General features: G+C 48.2%; 2 protein-coding genes across 2 annotated transcripts in view; both read right to left on the bottom strand.

Annotated features, from left to right (window-relative positions):
• LOC117389404 (polycystic kidney disease protein 1-like 2) overlaps positions 1-109 on the bottom strand; it is a 41545-nt gene extending 41436 nt beyond the window's left edge. Inside the window, exon 1 of the mRNA XM_055230697.1 lies at positions 43-109. Within this exon, the coding sequence (XP_055086672.1) occupies positions 43-109 (67 nt within the window). The remainder of the gene's footprint in view (positions 1-42) is intronic.
• Positions 110-9799: 9690 nt separating this feature from the next.
• LOC117389401 (receptor activity-modifying protein 1-like) lies at positions 9800-16864 on the bottom strand. The gene is made up of 3 exons (XM_033987074.2): positions 16795-16864; positions 13070-13202; positions 9800-10755 (listed from the first exon to the last, which is right to left on the bottom strand). The coding sequence occupies exons 1-3, from the start codon at positions 16862-16864 to the stop codon at positions 10500-10502; spliced, it is 459 nt and encodes a 152-aa protein (XP_033842965.1). The 3' UTR covers positions 9800-10499.
• Positions 16865-19468: the final 2604 nt, after the last annotated feature.

Here is a 19468-nt window from a genome sequence, read left to right as displayed (position 1 = left end):
ATTTATAAATGCTAATGTTTATGTTTCCAGGAGCTTCTGAACCATGTTCTAAACCAGCAGCTCGTTCAGGACAGTTGGGCTCGTTCACCTCATTCACAGGCTCGTCCATGTCGTACTACGTGACCGCTCTGACCAATCAGAGCTTGAGTTTAGCTAGAGCCAACATAGAGCAAACTGCACCTCTGGACTTTTACTCCCACCGCCCCTTGGTTTTTAACAAAGGGGCTGTGGTGGTAAAAAGCTTCTCACAATAGTTCTAGAAGTTTTGTCCCATTCGTCCAGACAGGACTGGTGTAACTGAGCCCAGTTTGTGTCCGTCTCACTCGCACACGCCTTTTCAGGTCTGTTCATACATTTTCAATAGGACAGAGATCAGGACTTTGTGTGCTCCAAAATATTGACTTTGTTATCCTTAAGCTCTTTGTTATCCTTAAGCTCTTTGTTATCCTTAAGCCTCTTTGTTATCCTTAAGCCTCTTTGTCACCAGTTTGGCCGTATGCTTCAGGTTATTGTCCATTTGAAGACTCATTTGTCCTAAGCTTTAACTTCCTGCTGATGTGTTGAGATGTTGCTTCAGTTTTTCCACATAATGTTCTTTTCTCCTGATGCATCTGTTTTGTGAAGTGCACCAGTCCCTCCTGCAGCAAAACATCCCCAACCCCTGTTCAGTCGTTGGACACTCTGTCCCCTGTTGGACACTCTGTTCCCCTGTTGGACACTCTGTTCCCCTGTTGGACACTCTGTCCCCTGTTGGACACTGTCAGACACCAGAGCTACAAAAGCTAAGCCTTTGGCATCTGACCAATCAGAGGCTTTGCTCCAGTGATGTAACGACGTCATTTTCTGGAACAAGGACAAAGAGCTAGAACTAATGGCAACTTCATTATTCTGGACACACCGGCGAACGTAAAGGTCATGGTCCCAGACGCCGCAGGGTTTATGTAATAAATCCACTGAAACCCTCAACCTGGTCTGTATCATTCACTAAGACACAAAACAAAACATCCAAAGACACTCGCAGTGACCCTGGACAACGGTTGCCCTGGACAACGGACGCCCTGGACAACGGACGCCCTGGACAACGGACGCTCTGGACAACGGACGCCCTGGACAACGGACGCCCTGGACAACGGACGCCTGGACAACGGACGCCCTGGACAATGGACGCCCTGGACAACGGACGCCCTGGACAACGGACGCCCTGGACGCAGGTTTTGGTAGAAATGTTAGTGTGTGCTGCTTTTCCATTGTTCAAGACAGTTGTGCGGAGTGTTAAAGCCTCACTCTGTGCTTTTGTGTTTTTTCCAGGTTGTTTGATCCTGACTCAAACACTAAGGTGAAGGTTTGACCTCTGAGGTGAGAAGGTCAAATGTCCAGACTGACCCTAACCCTCGGGGGCGGGCTGGAGGCGTCCGATTGGCTGCGTTCTGTCGTGTTTTTGACGGCGCGGCTTGACGATGACGAGACCTGGTTGTGCTACGTGCTTTTCTCCATGGAGACAGGTTTTAATGTCATACTGTGGAACATTCTATTAAAAAAGTTACACAAAGCAGCTTTAATAGAGTTCATTTAAACAAGTGGCGATTCTAAAAGTTCAAACTCAACTTCGATACTAAGGAACTGAGTTGATACTCGATACCGATTCCGATTCCACAAGCATTGTCTGAAATCTATTACACCAGGTCTAAAGCAGGACTAGACCAGGACTAACACAGGACTGAACCAGGACTGAACCAGGACTGAACCAGGTCCAGACCAGGACTGAACCAGGACTGAACCAGGACTGAACCAGGTCCAGACCGGGACTGAACCAGGACTGAACCAGGACTGAACCAGGACTGAACCAGGTCCAGACCAGGACTGAACCAGGACTGAACCAGGACTGAACCAGGTCCAGACCAGGACTGATACGTTTGACGTCGTAGTTTAAACAGAGACACATTAAAGAGACAAAAGGAGCAAAACAAATGAGACGAGATAAAATCATCACAAATATTTACTCTGCTTTTGTTCCACACGAACCAGGACTAAACCAGGACTAAACCAGAACTGAACCAGGACTAAACCAGGACTAAACCAGAACTGAACCAGGACTAAACCAGGACTAAACCAGGATTAAACCAGAACTAAAAAGACATGCCACAAACACGTGTTGGACATGTGTTGGACATGTGTTGGACATGTGTTGGACATGTGTTGGACATGTGTTGGACATGTGTTGGACAGGTTTTGGACATGTGTCTCACCTTGTAGCACCTGGAGGACATGTGCGCTGCTGCAGGAGGTTCTGGTGTTGTTGTTGTAGAGGAAATAGAGTCGGTCCAAAACCAGGACTAGACCAGGTCCACAAGACAAAGTCCAGTTTTGTCCTAGAGTCCACACAGACCGACCTAAGCCTGCAAGAGAAGAGACAAGGAACCAGGACTGGACTGGGACTGGACCAGGACTGGACCAGGACTGGACCAGGACTGGACCAGGACTGGACCGGGACTGGACCAGTGGAAGTACACTTACCATATTGGCAGAGGAAGGGTAATTTTCTCTCACAGTTGGAAGTCACAGCCCAACGAGATCCTGAAGAACCCAGGACCAGACCACAGACCGGACCAAGACCTGGACTAAGATCTGGACTCAGGTCTGGACTAAGGGCCCAGAGAAAGAAGTTCACAGGAGAATTGTCCAACCACGAGAAACCTGCAGAGAAGACCAGAGAAGGTCGACGAGGATCAGGTTTAGTCCAGGTGTAGTCCTGGTGTAGTCCCAGTTTAGTCCTGGTTTAGTCCTGGTGTAGTCCTGTTTTAGTCCCAGTGTAGTCCCAGTTTAGTCCTGGTGTAGTCCTGGTGTAGTCCTGGTTTAGTCCTGGTGTAGTCCCGGTGTAGTCCTGGTGTAGTCCCAGTTTAGTCCTGGTGTAGTCCTGGTGTAGTCCCGGTGTAGTCCCAGTTTAGTCCTGGTTTAGTCCCGGTGTAGTCCTGGTGTAGTCCTGGTTTAGTCCTGGTGCAGTCCTGGTGTAGTCCTGGTTTAGTCCCGGTGTAGTCCTGGTGTAGTCCTGGTGTAGTCCCGGTGTAGTCCCGGTGTAGTCCTGGTTTAGTCCTGGTGTAGTCCTGGTGTAGTCCCGGTGTAGTCCCAGTTTAGTCCTGGTGTAGTCCCAGTTTAGTCCTGGTGTAGTCCCAGTTTAGTCCTGGTTTAGTCCTGGTTTAGTCCCGGTGTAGTCCTGGTGTAGTCCCAGTTTAGTCCTGGTGTAGTCCTGGTGTAGTACCTGAGTGTGTGGAGTTCTTCAGACCGATCCACGCCTCCTGCTCTGGACCCAGCACTTTCAGAACCTGCTCCTGAGTTCTGGGGTCTGTGATATAAGCCAGATGCCCTCCCAGAGTCTGGCAACGCGCCTCTGCGTCTCTGAAGGACAACGGGACATCCTCAAACCAAAGACAAGACCCAGACTCAGATTCTGGACAGGACCAGACCAGGACTACAGGGACCAGAAGGACCCAAAAGACCCAGAGATCCATGACTGCGCTAATGTCTGGACTAAACCAGGACTAAAGCAGGACTAAAGCAGGACTAAACCAGGACTAAAGCAGGACTAAAGCAGGACTAAAGCAGGACTAAACCTGGTCTGACCCTGGTCTAAACTGGACCTCCCTCCTGTGGACTCAGTAACCTGACCCCGGCTCCTAATGGACCTGAACAATAAGAGTTTTCCAGAACATAAAGACAAACACAGACTGTGTGTAATCTAACCTCACTGAGGGGAGGTGTCCTGCTCAAGGGCACAGAGACACAGAGACAATAGGACAGCAGTGAGACAGCTGTGTCAACGAGCAAGACACTCCCCCACTGTGAGAGGACAGAGCGGGATTTGAACCACGACTACTGTCACTGTGCTGTTCCACATAGTCCATGTTCTCTAAACCAGGACTAAACCTGGACTAAACCAGGACTAAACCAGGACTAAACCGGGACTAAACCAGGACTAAACCAGGACTGAACCAGGACTAAACCAGGACTAAACCAGGACTAAACCAGGACTAAACCAGGACTAAACCAGGTCTAAACACTCAGTGTATGTGTCGTGTGCTGCCCTCTGCTGTTCGAGGCTGGACTCACATGTTGCTCCTCTGTGTCATTTAAATCTGTGAAAATGAAGCAGATGTAAATGTCCTCTGTCCTGTGTCCTCTGTCCTGTGTCCTCTGTCCTCTGTCCTGTGTCCTCTGTCCTGTGTCCTCTGTCCTCTGTCCTGTGTCCTCTGTCCTGTGTCCTCTGTCCTGTGTCCTCTGTCCTCTGTCCTGTGTCCTCTGTCCTGTGTCCTGTGTCCTCTGTCCTGTGTCCTCTGTCCTGTGTCCTCTGTCCTGTGTCCTGTGTCCTCTGTCCTGTGTCCTCTGTCCTGTGTCCTCTGTCCTCTGTCCTGTGTCCTGTGTCCTCTGTCCTCTGTCCTCTGTCCTCTCTCTTCTCTTTGTGTTGGTGAGTCACATGTGGTTTATTTTGAGCATCTCCTCTTCACAAACTCCAGCCCACACAGAGAGAGAACTACACAGAGTACTACACACAGAGTACTACACACAGAGTACTACACACAGAGTACTACACACACAGAGTACTACACACAGAGTACTACACACAGAGTACTACACACAGAGTACTACACACAGAGTACTACTACACAGAGTACTACACACAGAGTACTACACACAGAGTACTACACACAGAGTACTACACACACAGAGTACTACACACAGAGTACTACACACAGAGTACTACTACACAGAGTACTACACACAGAGTACTACACACAGAGTACTACACACACAGAGTACTACACACAGAGTACTACACACAGAGTACTACACACAGAGTACTACACACACAGAGTACTACACACAGAGTACTACACACAGAGTACTACACACAGAGTACTACACAGAGAGTACTACACACAGAGTACTACACAGAGTACTACACACAGAGTACTACACAGAGAGTACTACACAGAGAGTACTACACACAGAGTACTACACACAGAGTACTACACAGAGAGTACTACACACAGAGTACTACACACAGAGTACTACACACAGAGTACTACACACACAGAGTACTACACACAGAGTACTACACACAGAGTACTACACACAGAGTACTACACACACAGAGTACTACACACAGAGTACTACACACAGAGTACTACACACACAGAGTACTACACAGAGAGTACTACACACAGAGTACTACACAGAGTACTACACACAGAGTACTACACAGAGAGTACTACACAGAGAGTACTACACACAGAGTACTACACACAGAGTACTACACAGAGAGTACTACACACAGAGTACTACACACAGAGTACTACACAGAGTACTACACAGAGAGTACTACACAGAGAGTACTACACACAGAGTACTACACACAGAGTACTACACAGAGTACTACACACAGAGTACTACACACAGAGTACTACACACAGAGTACTACACAGAGTACTACACACACAGAGTACTACACACAGAGTACTACACACAGAGTACTACACACAGAGTACTACACAGAGTACTACACACACAGAGTACTACACACAGAGTACTACACACAGAGTACTACACAGAGTACTACACACAGAGTACTACACACAGAGTACTACACACAGAGTACTACACAGAGTACTACACACAGAGTACTACACACAGAGAGAGTACTACACAGAGTACTACACAGAGTACTACACAGAGTACTACACAGAGTACTACACACAGAGTACTACACACAGAGTACTACACAGAGTACTACACACAGAGTACTACACACAGAGTACTACACACAGAGTACTACACAGAGTACTACACACAGAGTACTACACACAGAGTACTACACACAGAGTACTACACACAGAGTACTACACACACAGAGTACTACACACAGAGTACTACACACAGAGTACTACACACAGAGTACTACACAGAGTACTACACACACAGAGTACTACACACAGAGTACTACACACAGAGTACTACACAGAGTACTACACACAGAGTACTACACACAGAGTACTACACACAGAGTACTACACAGAGTACTACACACAGAGTACTACACACAGAGTACTACACACAGAGTACTACACAGAGTACTACACAGAGTACTACACAGAGTACTACACACAGAGTACTACACACAGAGTACTACACAGAGTACTACACACAGAGTACTACACACAGAGTACTACACACAGAGTACTACACAGAGTACTACACACAGAGTACTACACACAGAGTACTACACACAGAGTACTACACACAGAGTACTACACACAGAGTACTACACACACAGAGTACTACACACAGAGTACTACACACAGAGTACTACACACAGAGTACTACACACAGAGTACTACTACACAGAGTACTACACACAGAGTACTACACACAGAGTACTACACACAGAGTACTACACACACAGAGTACTACACACAGAGTACTACACACAGAGTACTACTACACAGAGTACTACACACAGAGTACTACACACAGAGTACTACACACACAGAGTACTACACACAGAGTACTACACACAGAGTACTACACACAGAGTACTACACACACAGAGTACTACACACAGAGTACTACACACAGAGTACTACACACAGAGTACTACACAGAGAGTACTACACACAGAGTACTACACAGAGTACTACACACAGAGTACTACACAGAGAGTACTACACAGAGAGTACTACACACAGAGTACTACACACAGAGTACTACACAGAGAGTACTACACACAGAGTACTACACACAGAGTACTACACAGAGTACTACACACAGAGTACTACACAGAGAGTACTACACAGAGAGTACTACACACAGAGTACTACACACAGAGTACTACACAGAGTACTACACACAGAGTACTACACACAGAGTACTACACACAGAGTACTACACAGAGTACTACACACACAGAGTACTACACACAGAGTACTACACACAGAGTACTACACACAGAGTACTACACAGAGTACTACACACACAGAGTACTACACACAGAGTACTACACACAGAGTACTACACAGAGTACTACACAGAGTACTACACACAGAGTACTACACACAGAGTACTACACAGAGTACTACACACAGAGTACTACACAGAGTACTACACAGAGTACTACACAGAGTACTACACAGAGTACTACACACAGAGTACTACACACAGAGTACTACACAGAGTACTACACACAGAGTACTACACACAGAGTACTACACACAGAGTACTACACAGAGTACTACACACACAGAGTACTACACACAGAGTACTACACACAGAGTACTACACAGAGTACTACACACACAGAGTACTACACACAGAGTACTACACACAGAGTACTACACACAGAGTACTACACAGAGTACTACACACAGAGTACTACACACAGAGTACTACACACAGAGTACTACACACAGAGTACTACACACACAGAGTACTACACACAGAGTACTACACAGAGTACTACACAGAGTACTACACAGAGTACTACACACACAGAGTACTACACACAGAGTACTACACACAGAGTACTACACAGAGTACTACACACAGAGTACTACACACAGAGTACTACACAGAGTACTACACACACAGAGTACTACACACAGAGTACTACACACAGAGTACTACACACAGAGTACTACACAGAGTACTACACAGAGTACTACACACAGAGTACTACACACAGAGTACTACACACAGAGTACTACACAGAGTACTACACAGAGTACTACACAGAGTACTACACACAGAGTACTACACAGAGTACTACACACAGAGTACTACACACAGAGTACTACACAGAGTACTACACAGAGTACTACACACAGAGTACTACACACAGAGTACTACACACAGAGTACTACACAGAGTACTACACACAGAGTACTACACACAGAGTACTACACAGAGTACTACACAGAGTACTACACACAGAGTACTACACACAGAGTACTACACAGAGTACTACACAGAGTACTACACACAGAGTACTACACACAGAGTACTACACAGAGTATTACACACAGAGTACTACACACAGAGTACTACACACACAGAGTACTACACACAGAGTACTACACACAGAGTACTACACACAGAGTACTACACAGAGTACTACACAGAGTACTACACACAGAGTACTACACACAGAGTACTACACAGAGTACTACACACAGAGTACTACACACACAGAGTACTACACACAGAGTACTACACACACAGAGTACTACACACAGAGTACTACACACACAGAGTACTACACACAGAGTACTACACACACAGAGTATTACATGTGTACATTAGTGTGATCATTTATATTTACAGTAGGTTTTGAAGAACGAGACAATCACACAGACCTGTCACACAGACCAGTCACACAGACCTGTCACACAGACCTGTCACACAGACCAGTCACACAGACCAGTCACACAGACCTGTCACACAGACCAGTCACACAGACCAGTCACACAGACCTGTCACACAGACCTGTCACACAGACCTGTCACACACGTCCATTCTTTCAGTGTGTTTACTCGTCTACAGTCAAAATCTTTAAAACATCCACAAAATGAACCACGACTTGAGCCCTGCTCTGAGCCTCATGTCACTCATGTGTGACCGGAGCAAAGCCTCATGGGAGATGGAGTTTCTCACACATTCAGTGTTGTGTTCATGTGAAAAACAGATTTAAATCAGACGTGATGAGGAAATCCGGTTCAAATCCCAGGCGTGGATTGTAACCAGACTCCGGGGATCTGGACCGGTCTAAGGAGGCGTCTGGGGAGTGAGACTGGGACTTATGGATTTGACATTTTCTCTCATAATTTTACTTTTCCCTGAAGCTGGACATTCTCACACGTGAAGAGGGAGAAGTGTCTTGCCTAATGATACAGCAGCAGATTTGATAAAGTCTGAATTATTAAAACTTACCCTTTGCAGTTTGCTCAGGTCGAGCAGGTCTGGGTCCTCGGTTAGATTCTTGTGTGAGGTCGTTCTGTCTGAGTTTGCATGTTCTTCTTGTGCTTCAGGTCCTGGCTCCAGACGTGTGGCCTGGTTTATGTTTAAGATCTTTGTAAAAACACTGTGCAAGGAAGTGACGTCCCAGCGTTCAGCTCCAAGAGAAGCTCATCCAGGCTAGCAGTTATAGCGGCTAATCTGTAATGTGTTAGCAGTTAATACCTCCTCTTTAATACCCCACGAAGTAAATAGCTCCTCTTTAAATTTACTACAAACTCATCCACAGCCCTTTTCCCCCTGACCCTTGAGCTGGAGCCATGTGTTTGCTGTTTTCTCAGACTCACCAGACTCAGACTCAGACTCATCAGACTCAGACTCACCAGACTCAGACTCATCAGACTCAGACTCATCAGACTCAGACTCATCAGACTCAGACTCATCAGACTCAGACTCATCAGACTCAGACTCACCAGACTCAGACTCATCAGACTCAGACTCATCCTCACCAGACTCAGACTCACCAGACTCAGACTCATCAGACTCAGACTCATCAGACTCAGACTCATCAGACTCATCAGACTCAGAGTTGGCAGATTCAGACTGTGTTTATTCCAGAATTCCGATGAAATGAACATTAATGTTTTGACAGTTTCATCTGTGTTGTTTTGTAAAATTACTTTATACAAAAATATGCAAATGTGATTTTTTTTATGTTGTGCTTATCTTGACACATTTCTGAGACAAAGACCATTCTAAACTGAAAGAAAATGATAAAACATGTAAAGATGCACTACGGAACACTGTGAGAAGTGTGACGTCACCCGCAGCAACCAGCTCCAAATGAAGCTCCGACGCCGAGTATCATAGCAACCAAAGAGCCAATCTGGAGTGAGGCTGCTGAAGGTAACGCCCCATGGAGAGGGCTTGCTTGGAATGTTCTACAGTAAGGCATTAAACCTATCCGTCTCCATGGCGACGAGCTCTCTCACTGTCAGAATATAAGGTAAGGTATTCTTGAGCAATAAAACAAGAAATACACATTTAATGCCTTACTGTGGAACATTCCGGTCAAAGCAATAACATCTCCATGGAGATTAGCAGGTTAGCCCCCCACCAGGAAAGTTCCATAGTGCAGCATTATGTGGAAAAAGCAATTTATTTGAATGAAAAACACAAAACAGACATTTGACCCTCACTTTGTGCTTTTACTGATACAGATTCTGAAGAGTTTTATAAATGTAAACAGCAGTGGAGTAGTAGTAGTAGTAGTAGTAGTAGTAGTAGTAGTAGTAGTAGTAGTAGTAGTAGTAGTAAGAGTAATCATAGTGCTTCTAGTAGTAAAAATAGTAGTAATAAAAGTCGTAGTAGTCGTCCTTTTAGCAGTAGTACTTGTAATTATAGTAGTAGTAACAGAAGCAGTAAAAGTAATAAAAGTACTAGTAGTAGCAGTAGTTGGAGCAGTAGTAGCACTTGTAGTAGTAGTAGTACTTTGTAATTCCTCAGACGATGCCCTCGCTGCGCTTGCTCCTCCACACCACCAGGGCTGTCATGAGCAGTGTGACCAGGACAGGCCCCAGGATGAAGGGCCCGCTCACCTGTGTGGGCGGGTCCCGCAGCAGCCGGCCAATCAGAGCACAGTCGCTGAAGTACTTCCTGTGCACCGACACAAAGAAGGTGTCGACCTCACGATTCGGCCAATAACAGCCGAGCTTTAGAGCCACGACGAACGAGCAGTTTGTCAGCTCCCCGTAAGACCTGAAAGAGACCAGAGACCGGGTTTAGACCGGGTTTAGACCGGGTTTAGACCGGGTTTAGACCGGGTTTAGACCTGAAAGAGACCAGAGACCGGGTTTAGACCGGGTTTAGACCGGGTTTAGACCGGGTTTAGACCTGAAAGAGACCAGAGACCGGGTTTAGACCGGGTTTAGACCGGGTTTAGACCGGGTTTAGACCGGGTTTAGACCTGAAAGAGACCAGAGACCGGGTTTAGACCGGGTTTAGACCGGGTTTAGACCGGGTTTAGACCGGGTTTAGACCTGAAAGAGACCAGAGACCGGGTTTAGACCGGGTTTAGACCTGAAAGAGACCAGAGACCGGGTTTAGACCGGGTTTAGACCGGGTTTAGACCGGGTTTAGACCGGGTTTAGACCTGAAAGAGACCAGAGACCGGGTTTAGACCGGGTTTAGACCGGGTTTAGACCGGGTTTAGACCGGGTTTAGACCTGAAAGAGACCAGAGACCGGGTTTAGACCGGGTTTAGACCTGAAAGAGACCAGAGACCGGGTTTAGACCGGGTTTAGACCGGGTTTAGACCGGGTTTAGACCGGGTTTAGACCTGAAAGAGTTTACACGTCTGTGTGGAGTTTGTGTGTTCTCTCTGTGTCTGTGTGGAGTTTGTGTGTTCTCTCTGTGTCTGTGTGGAGTTTGCGTGTTCTCTCTGTGTGTGGGTCGACCCAAAACAATCACAACAGGTCAAATCCTCCAGCTCAGGTCCTGTCCCTCTGCTCCTGACACGTTTAACCCAGAGACACTGAAGGACGGGTCAAATGTCCATGTCCCTCAGGTCCAGAGTAGAATCTAGAACTTAAATCTGTCACTGGACAAATCGTTGTAGGAGTGAAGACGTTTGTCTGCTCGTCCAAGTGTCTTCAGTTCTGGTCAGGTTCTTCTTCAGTTCTGGTCAGGTTCTTCTTCAGTTCTGGTCAGGTTCCTTCTGGACACTGCCTTATATCTGTGTGAAGGAGGAGCTAACGACTCTGAAACTGAAAGTGCTTTTGTTTTCAGTTTTAGCCTTAATGACCCTAATCAACCTGTAATGACTGTCTATTGTTCTCTTTGTTTCCTTTATTCTCTTTGGGTCTGAGGATGGAGTTATAGATGGAGGACAGATTATGTCTCAGGTCAAAGAAGGATTGTCTTTCTCAACAAAAACATCTTTAACTCTCGTCTCAAACCGTTTCTTTTCTCTCAGATCTGACCCTCCCTCTGGTCAAAGCAGTGGTCAGTGTCTTTGAGATGCAGATGAACAGCAGACTGTGTCCTGAGCTGTTCTCTCTGTTTATTCTCTTATGTAGATGAACAGCAGACTGTGTCCTGAGCTGTTCTCTCGTGTTGGTTCTTTCTCTTATGAAGTGTCTTTAGTTTCTCCAGTCTCACTCTTCACTGAATGGAGGACACACGTTACTTTGTGTCTCTGGGTTTTGTCTTTTGGGTGAATCATTTTTTGTCTTTGTGTTTGTGACTTTGAAATAAACAGAATCTCAAAGTGTCTAAATTCTCTGACGTTTTTCAGACCCTCTGTGTGAGGAACAGTTCCTCAGTTCCTCAGTTCCTCAGTTCCTCAGTTCCTCCTACGATCACATTCTCTATTGTCCTGTTTTTTTTCAGCCGACAAACATTTGAGACACAAACTGGATCATCCACAGGACAAAACCCTGAGACACAGTTTACAGTGTCACTCCAGAGTGTCGTCAGTAGTACTACATACAGTAGTACATGCAGTAGTACATGCAGTAGTACTTGTAGTAGTAGTAGTAGTACATGCAGTAGTACTTGTAGTAGTAGTAGTAGTACATGCAGTAGTACTTGCAGTAGTAGTAGTAGTAGTAGTACATGCAGTAGTACTTGCAGTAGTAGTAGTAGTAGTAGTACATGCAGTAGTACTTGCAGTAGTAGTAGTAGTAGTAGTAGTACATGCTGTAGTACTTGCAGTAGTAGTAGTAGTAGTACATGCAGTAGTACATGCAGTAGTAGTAGTAGTACATGCAGTAGTACTTGCAGTAGTAGTAGTAGTAGTAGTACATGCAGTAGTACTTGTAGTAGTAGTAGTAGTACATGCAGTAGTACTTGTAGTAGTAGTAGTAGTACATGCAGTAGTACTTGTAGTAGTAGTAGTAGTACATGCAGTAGTACTTGCAGTAGTAGTAGTAGTAGTAGTACATGCAGTAGTACTTGCAGTAGTAGTAGTAGTAGTAGTACATGCTGTAGTACTTGCAGTAGTAGTAGTAGTAGTAGTACATGCTGTAGCACTTGCAGTAGTAGTAGTAGTAGTAGTACATGCAGTACTCACTCCAGCGTGTCGTCCCAGCTGCACCACTGGCTCTGGTCCAGTTGGGCCATGTCCAAACTGAACCGGCTCAGACAGAACTGGTCCACGGCCTCAAGATACTCAGGACCACAGGCCCGGACCGGACCAGAGAGGACTGCAGAGACACGAGGGACACGTCAACATGAGACAGAGACACGTCAACATGAGACAGAGACACGTCAACATGAGACAGAGACACGAGGGACACGTCAACATGAGACACGAGGGACACGTCAACATGAGACACGAGGGACACGTCAACATGAGACACGAGGGACACGTCAACATGAGACACGAGGGACACGTCAACATGAGACACGAGGGACACGTCAACATGAGACATGAGGGACACGTCAACATGAGACAGAGACACGAGGGACACGTCAACATGAGACAGAGACACGTCAACATGAGACAGAGACACGAGGGACACGTCAACATGAGACAGAGACACGTCAACATGAGACAGAGACACGAAGGACACGTCAACATGAGACAGAGACACGTCAACATGAGACACGAAGGACACGTCAACATGAGACACGAGGGACACGTCAACATGAGACACGAAGGACACGTCAACATGAGACACGAGGGACACGTCAACATGAGACAGAGACACGAAGGACACGTCAACATGAGACACGAGGGACACGTCAACATGAGACACGAAGGACACGTCAACATGAGACAGAGACACGAGGGACACGTCAACATGAGACAGAGACACGTCAACATGAGACAGAGACACGAGGGACACGTCAACATGAGACAGAGACACGTCAACATGAGACAGAGACACGAGGGACACGTCAACATGAGACAGAGACACGTCAACATGAGACAGAGACACGAGGGACACGTCAACATGAGACAGAGACACGTCAACATGAGACATGAGGGACACGTCAACATGAGACACGAAGGACACGTCAACATGAGACATGAAGGACACGTCAACATGAGACAGAGACACGAGGGACACGTCAACATGAGACAGAGACACGTCAACATGAGACAGAGACACGAGGGACACGTCAACATGAGACAGAGACACGTCAACATGAGACATGAGGGACACGTCAACATGAGACACGAAGGACACGTCAACATGAGACATGAAGGACACGTCAACATGAGACAGAGACACGAGGGACACGTCAACATGAGACAGAGACACGTCAACATGAGACAGAGACACGAGGGACACGTCAACATGAGACAGAGACACGTCAACATGAGACAGAGACACGAGGGACACGTCAACATGAGACAGAGACACGTCAACATGAGACAGAGACACGAAGGACACGTCAACATGAGACAGAGACACGTCAACATGAGACAGAGACACGTCAACATGAGACAGAGACACGAGGGACACGTCAACATGAGACAGAGACACGAAGGACACGTCAACATGAGACACGAGGGACATGTCAACATGAGACACGAAGGACACGTCAACATGAGACACGAAGGACACGTCAAGATGAGACATGAAGGACACGTCAACATGAGACAGAGACACGAGGGACACGTCAACATGAGACACGAGGGACACGTCAACATGAGACAGAGACACGTCAACATGAGACAGAGACATGAATGAGACAGAGACACGAAGGACACGTCAACATGGGAGTGTGACGCTAACTGGAGGCACTGCTCTGTCTGTTACTCGAGCTAAACTTGAATCTAAACTCCTGAGTTTTTGGGTGAGCTTTAGAAAAATGTTGCCAATATGTTCATTGTGTCTCCACGGTAACTGCTGAACATTCCACCATAGACATACATGTAGAGCACCCCCAGCGTATCATCACTCTAATGTATTAATGCACCAGATTCAGTTACAGGCGCCATTTTGAGGACTTTTCATTCAGCTCTGGGAATAGAACCTGTGACCTCCTGGTTCCACACAGGACAGAGCAGCATCATGTGACCAGAGCTGCTGCTTTGCATAAACAAATCCAGACCCAGACCAAGTCTAGACCAAGACCAAGTCCAGACCAAGTCCAGACCAAGTCCAGACCCAGACCAAGTCCAGACCAAGTCCAGACCCAGACCCAGACCAAGTCCAGACCAAGTCCAGACCAAGTCCAGACCAAGTCCAGACCAAGTCCAAGTCCAGACCAAGTCCAGACCCAGACCAAGTCCAAGTCCAGACCCAGACCAAGTCCAGACCAAGTCCAGACCCAGACCAAGTCCAGACCCAGACCAAGTCCAGACCAAGTCCAGGTCCAGACCAAGTCCAGACCAAGTCCAGGTCCAGACCAAGTCCAGACCCAGACCAAGTCCAAGTCCAGACCCAGACCAAGTCCAGACCAAGTCCAGACCAAGTCCAGACCCAGACCCAGACCAAGTCCAGACCAAGTCCAGACCAAGTCCAGACCAAGTCCAGACCCAGACCAAGTCCAGACCAAGTCCAAGTCCAGACCAAGTCCAGACCCAGACCAAGTCCAAGTCCAGACCCAGACCAAGTCCAGACCAAGTCCAGACCCAGACCAAGTCCAGACCCAGACCAAGTCCAGACCCAGACCAAGTCCAGACCAAGTCCAGGTCCAGACCAAGTCCAGACCAAGTCCAGGTCCAGACCAAGTCCAGACCCAGACCAAGTCCAAGTCCAGACCCAGACCAAGTCCAGACCAAGTCCAGACCAAGTCCAGACCCAGACCAAGTCCAGACCCAGACCAAGTCCAGACCAAGTCCAGGTCCAGACCAAGTCCAGACCCAGACCAAGTCCAGACCCAGACCAGGTCCAGACTCGGTCCAGGGCCAGAGCTTTGCTATAATTTATCTTATTCTTTAAATGTCCCATGATGCTCTGCTCTGACGTCACACACAGACCTGGAGTTGTGTTTTGTTTCATTCTCACATGTTTAACACTCTGTTCCACCTTGTGATGTCATCATGTGGTGATACAGGAAGTGCTCCACTGTGTTTTTAAACTCCACCTTCACTAGAATCATTTGGATCATTTCAGTCCTGGAGTTGTCTCTTATCTCGACTGAACTAAAGGTAAAAGGAGGAGTTAACCTGAAAACTACCACTTGATGACATCACAAGGTGGAACAGAGCATTTTCAGTTTGTCCATCACCTGCTCGTCTCCATGGTGTTATTGACACAAGGTCAGGGTACAGGTCAGCTCTGTGGAGAGGCGCACGCTCAGACTCCATGTTTCTCAAAGTATTTTTATAAATAAAATGTTTGTAACTGGATCAATACAAATAAGTTTAATGCTGTACTGTGGAACATTACATCTCCATGGAGACAAGCAGGTGACTGACCCACCTCCAGAAAAGTTACATAGTGCAGCTTTAAATAATAAACCTAATCAGATGAAATGACAGCCTCAGCTCGGGACGATACGATACGATACTGGTATCGAATATCAGCGCCGATAATGAACATTTAACTGGATCAGGTTAATTTTGGGTGTTTTTACAGAGGCTCCCGTTTCCACAGAGCTGATCCGTCTGGACGTGTTTAGAGTCACTCTGGGATCGGATCATATCGACATACTCTTAAAGCCAAAGTATCGATATTAGTATCGGACCTGAAAATCCTTAAAATGGAGCCAAACGGGGCCAAAGGAGCCAAACTGACCCAAACGGGGCCAAACGGGCCGCGGGCTCATCCTCCGCTTTGTGCGGCCGCGCTCGTGTCACGTTTCACCCACAACAGCAGCGCGTCTGCGGCCACTCACCGAACAGCAGCCCGAGCAGCGCGCCCAGGCCCCGGGCCGCTCCGTGCCGGGCCGCTCCGTGCCGGGCCATGCCTCTTCAGCCGCAGACTCACAGCTCAGTTTAGTTTAAGTCTGCTCCAGTCAGCGAGAGACACGCGCCTGAAGCGCGACTGAAGCGCACTGGACCCAGAGGAGGGAAGAGGAGCAGAGAGGAGCAGAGAGGAGCACAGAGGAGGGAAGAGGAGCAGAGGAGTGAAGAGGAGTGAAGAGGAGCAGAGGAGTGAAGAGGAGCACAGAGGAGTGAAGAGGAGCACAGAGGAGTGAAGAGGAGCAGAGAGGAGCAGAGGAGTGAAGAGGAGCAGAGAGGAGAGAAGAGGAGCAGAGGAGTGAAGAGGAGCAGAGGAGTGAAGAGGAGCAGAGGAGTGAAGAGGAGCACAGAGGAGTGAAGAGGAGCAGAGAGGAGCAGAGGAGTGAAGAGGAACAGAGGAGTGAAGAGGAGCACAGAGGAGTGAAGAGGAGCAGAGAGGAGCAGAGGAGTGAAGAGGAACAGAGGAGTGAAGAGGAGCACAGAGGAGTGAAGAGGAGCAGAGGAGCAGAGAGGAGCAGAGGAGTGAAGAGGAGCAGAGGAGTGAAGAGGAACAGAGAGGAGCAGAGAGGAGAGAAGAGGAGCAGAGGAGTGAAGAGGAGACGATCACAGGAGGACCGTGCTCCTCCACACGCACGGATCACCGCGCATGTACCACCGCGTCCATTTCAAGGCTGCAGGTCCAAACGAGGTCCAAACGAGGTCCAAACGAGGTCCAGTCCAGGTCCAGTCCAGGTGCCACTAAACCCCGCCGCTCACAGCCCGTTTCTTGTCCGTCTCAGCTCCGGTTCTGCTCCGGTTCAGACGCGTCTCGTTCCCGTGTCGTTCTCGTTCTCGCCGCAGTCCGGTTCTACGCTCGCGCTGAGTGGAGTGAATGCGCGTGCCCGCCGGTGTGCGTCAGAGCGCGAGACACAGGCCGCGGGGACGCGCTCACAGACGGGCACGCGCGTGTTTTGGTCCGTGTTCGCGCGCAGCCGCGCGGAAAACTGCGAGAAATGGAGCGGCAAAAGCGCAGAGGAATGAGGCAGGTGCAGCGCGGCCAACAGCGCCGCCAGCAGGCCGCCCGGGGTATACGACTCTACTTAAAGATGCATTACGGCGCTTTTTAGGAGGTGGATGGAGCGTGTTTGGATAAACAGCAGGTTTTACTTTGATCCAGGTTTTTATGGATCAAAAATAACGTTTTATTTTGTTTTTGTTTTTGTTGAAAAATAAGATGACGGACAAATATGACATCTGTAAAAGAAAAACACACACACACACACACACACAGGTCAGACTGATGAGGTCAGACTGTGATGAGGTCAGACTGAGATGAGGTCAGACTGATGAGGTCAGACTGAGATGCTAGCCTTAGGCACTGCTCTGTGTGTGACTTTATTCTGACCATAAAGAGCTGATTTATCTGAGGTTCAACAGATGAGCTGATTTGTGCCACTAAACACGTCTCAAATAACATCAGGGTCACAAGCTAGCACTAGCATTAGTATTAGCATTAGCACTAGCATTAATATTAGCATTAGCACTAGCATTAGTATTAGCACTAGCATTAGTATTAGCATTAGCATTAGCAGACAGTTTTACAGTGAGTCACTGTTGAAAAACGGGACCAAAACATTTGTGTCCGTCTTTACTAATGTGTTCATTGTGTCTCCATGGTAACTGCTGAACATTCCACCATAGACATGCATGTAGAGCACCCCCAGTGTCATGTCACTGTAGAGTACTGCACTTCCACCTAAGCATAAAGCACAGATCGTCTTCAGCAGCAGCTCAGAGCTTTGCCCACAAACGCAAAGGTTGTGGGTTTGATTCCAGCTCTGACTTCTGCTGTTGTGTCTTTGGGCAAAACACTCACCTCGGGGTGGAAGGAGTGAATTAGTGCGGACGGAACTAGTGTCTGGGCCAGTCCCGGTCCAGTCCTCGGTCCAGTCCTCGGTCCAGTCCAGGTCCAGTCCTCAGTGCAGTCCCGGTCCAGTCCTGAGTCCAGTCCTGAGTCCAGTCCTGAGTCCAGTCCCGGTCCAGTCCCAGTCCCGGTCCAGTCCCCATTCCAGTCCCGGTCCAGTCCCGGTCCAGTCCCAGTCCAGTCCCAGTCCAGGTCCAGTCCTCGGTCCAGTCCAGGTCCAGTCCTCAGTGCAGTCCCGGGCCAGTCCTGAGTCCAGTCCAGGTCCAGTCCTCGGTCCAGTCCAGGTCCAGTCCTCAGTGCAGTCCCGGGCCAGTCCTGAGTCCAGTCCTGGTCCAGTCCCGGTCCAGTCCCGGTCCAGTCCTCGGTCCAGTCCTCGGTCCAGTCCCGGTCCAGTCCTCGGTCCAGTCCCGGTCCAGTCCCGGTCCAGTCCAGTCCCCAGTCCAGTCCCGGTCCAGTCCCGGTCCAGTCCCAGTCCAGTCCCGGTCCAGTCCTCGGTCCAGTCCCGGTCCAGTCCTCAGTCCAGTCCTGGTCCAGTCCAGGTCCAGTCCCGGTCCAGTCCAGTCCTCGGTCCAGTCCAGTCCTCGGTCCAGTCCCGGTCCAGTCCTGAGTCCAGTCCAGGTCCAGTCCTCGGTCCAGTCCAGGTCCAGTCCTCAGTGCAGTCCCGGGCCAGTCCTGAGTCCAGTCCTGGTCCAGTCCCGGTCCAG

Source organism: Periophthalmus magnuspinnatus, chromosome 21 (assembly GCF_009829125.3).
Source record: "Periophthalmus magnuspinnatus isolate fPerMag1 chromosome 21, fPerMag1.2.pri, whole genome shotgun sequence".
In the NCBI taxonomy this organism is placed as follows: Eukaryota; Metazoa; Chordata; class Actinopteri; order Gobiiformes; family Gobiidae; genus Periophthalmus; species Periophthalmus magnuspinnatus.
Note: the sequence above shows the minus strand (reverse complement) of the source record. Positions and strands in the feature narration are given on the sequence as shown.